At 29.9% G+C, this 1,209-nt stretch overlaps 1 protein-coding gene across 1 annotated transcript in view; it reads right to left on the bottom strand.

Moving 5' to 3' along the window:
* LOC108774701 (DDB1- and CUL4-associated factor 8) overlaps nt 1–1,209 on the bottom strand; it is a 6,208-nt gene that overhangs the window by 4,214 nt on the left and 785 nt on the right. The window contains exons 3-4 of the mRNA XM_018540861.1: nt 812–1,045; nt 554–682 (exon numbers count right to left, since the gene is read on the bottom strand). Of these exons, the coding sequence (XP_018396363.1) occupies nt 554–682; nt 812–1,045 (363 nt within the window). The remainder of the gene's footprint in view (nt 1–553; nt 683–811; nt 1,046–1,209) is intronic.

Genomic DNA, 1,209 nt, shown 5'->3' with positions numbered 1-1,209 from the left:
AGGGGGGGGGTGAATGTCGCTTCGCGTGGAAAGTCAAAACCTATGTAAACACATTCGTGCTCCGTAACGCGATGCGACATTCTCAAACGTGCACATCCACACAGAGAACGCATCTATGAGTTCTTTAAAATAATGAAAGAATTTCAGAAAGATATGGTTGCTGACCACATTTTTGATGAACATGAAGATGGTGGTGCACCAGATTGAATAAAACGGGCTTACCATTTATATTACGCAGAAAATGAATATAGCCTTTTTTGTAGAGAATTTGATGTTCTTTATTTTTTGTTTGAAACATTTTTTTGTCTGATGCGCATTTTTTGAAATAAATGCAAAAAACTGGAAAAAATCGTGTTTTTGAACAGTTTTTTCAAGATTGCGACTTCAATTTGTCCGACCGCCAAATTTTATTATCATATTCGTAATCAGGAGGCAAAAATACGTCGAAAACATGTCCTGAATATTTTTTTTGAGGTGACGTAGTTATTGTAAAGTTTTACCCAAAACATTCAAATAGCAATACTTTATTATATAATATAAATATTATACATACCTCGGTTAGTATGCCACTTGGAAGGCAACAACGCTTTTTCCTTGCAGCCCAATCCCAAATAGAAACTTTGTTTAAAGCGGCACTTGCTAATAAGTTTCCGTTTTGATTGAAACTTAAGGCACTCACATCCTGTAAATAATAACGAAATTTTAATACGTATAGCTATACATGATTTAAAAGATCTATAATAATGATCCAAAAGTAATCTATAAAACATTGAATATAATAAGTCAACATGTATCAAAATAAATAATTTACCTCAATGTCATGGAGTTTGTACTTAAACTCCAGTCGATTTACTGCATGTAAAGAACTATAAAATCTTCTTTGGAATAATGGATTACTACCTATTTGTCGATTTATTACTTCCTGCACAATGAACCAATTAGGAGGCGGTTTCTTTGTTTCTAAATTATTCGATATCATGTTTTCTTCTATTACTTTTTCTACTATTACTACTGCTTCTGCTTCCTCTTCTTTATTTAATTCATTCTTGTTAACAACAAAATATTCATTCGAGTCAGCTGTAAAAAATTTAGAATTTAAAATTTTATCAAAAAAGTAATGCAAAATTTATATGTAAATTTACATATATATAAACTTTGCATTTATTTTTGATAAAATTTAAAATTCTAAATATATATATATATATATAT

Source organism: Cyphomyrmex costatus, unplaced genomic scaffold, assembly GCF_001594065.2.
Source record: "Cyphomyrmex costatus isolate MS0001 unplaced genomic scaffold, Ccosl1.0 scaffold273, whole genome shotgun sequence".
Taxonomy (NCBI): domain Eukaryota; kingdom Metazoa; phylum Arthropoda; class Insecta; order Hymenoptera; family Formicidae; genus Cyphomyrmex; species Cyphomyrmex costatus.
Note: the sequence above shows the minus strand (reverse complement) of the source record. Positions and strands in the feature narration are given on the sequence as shown.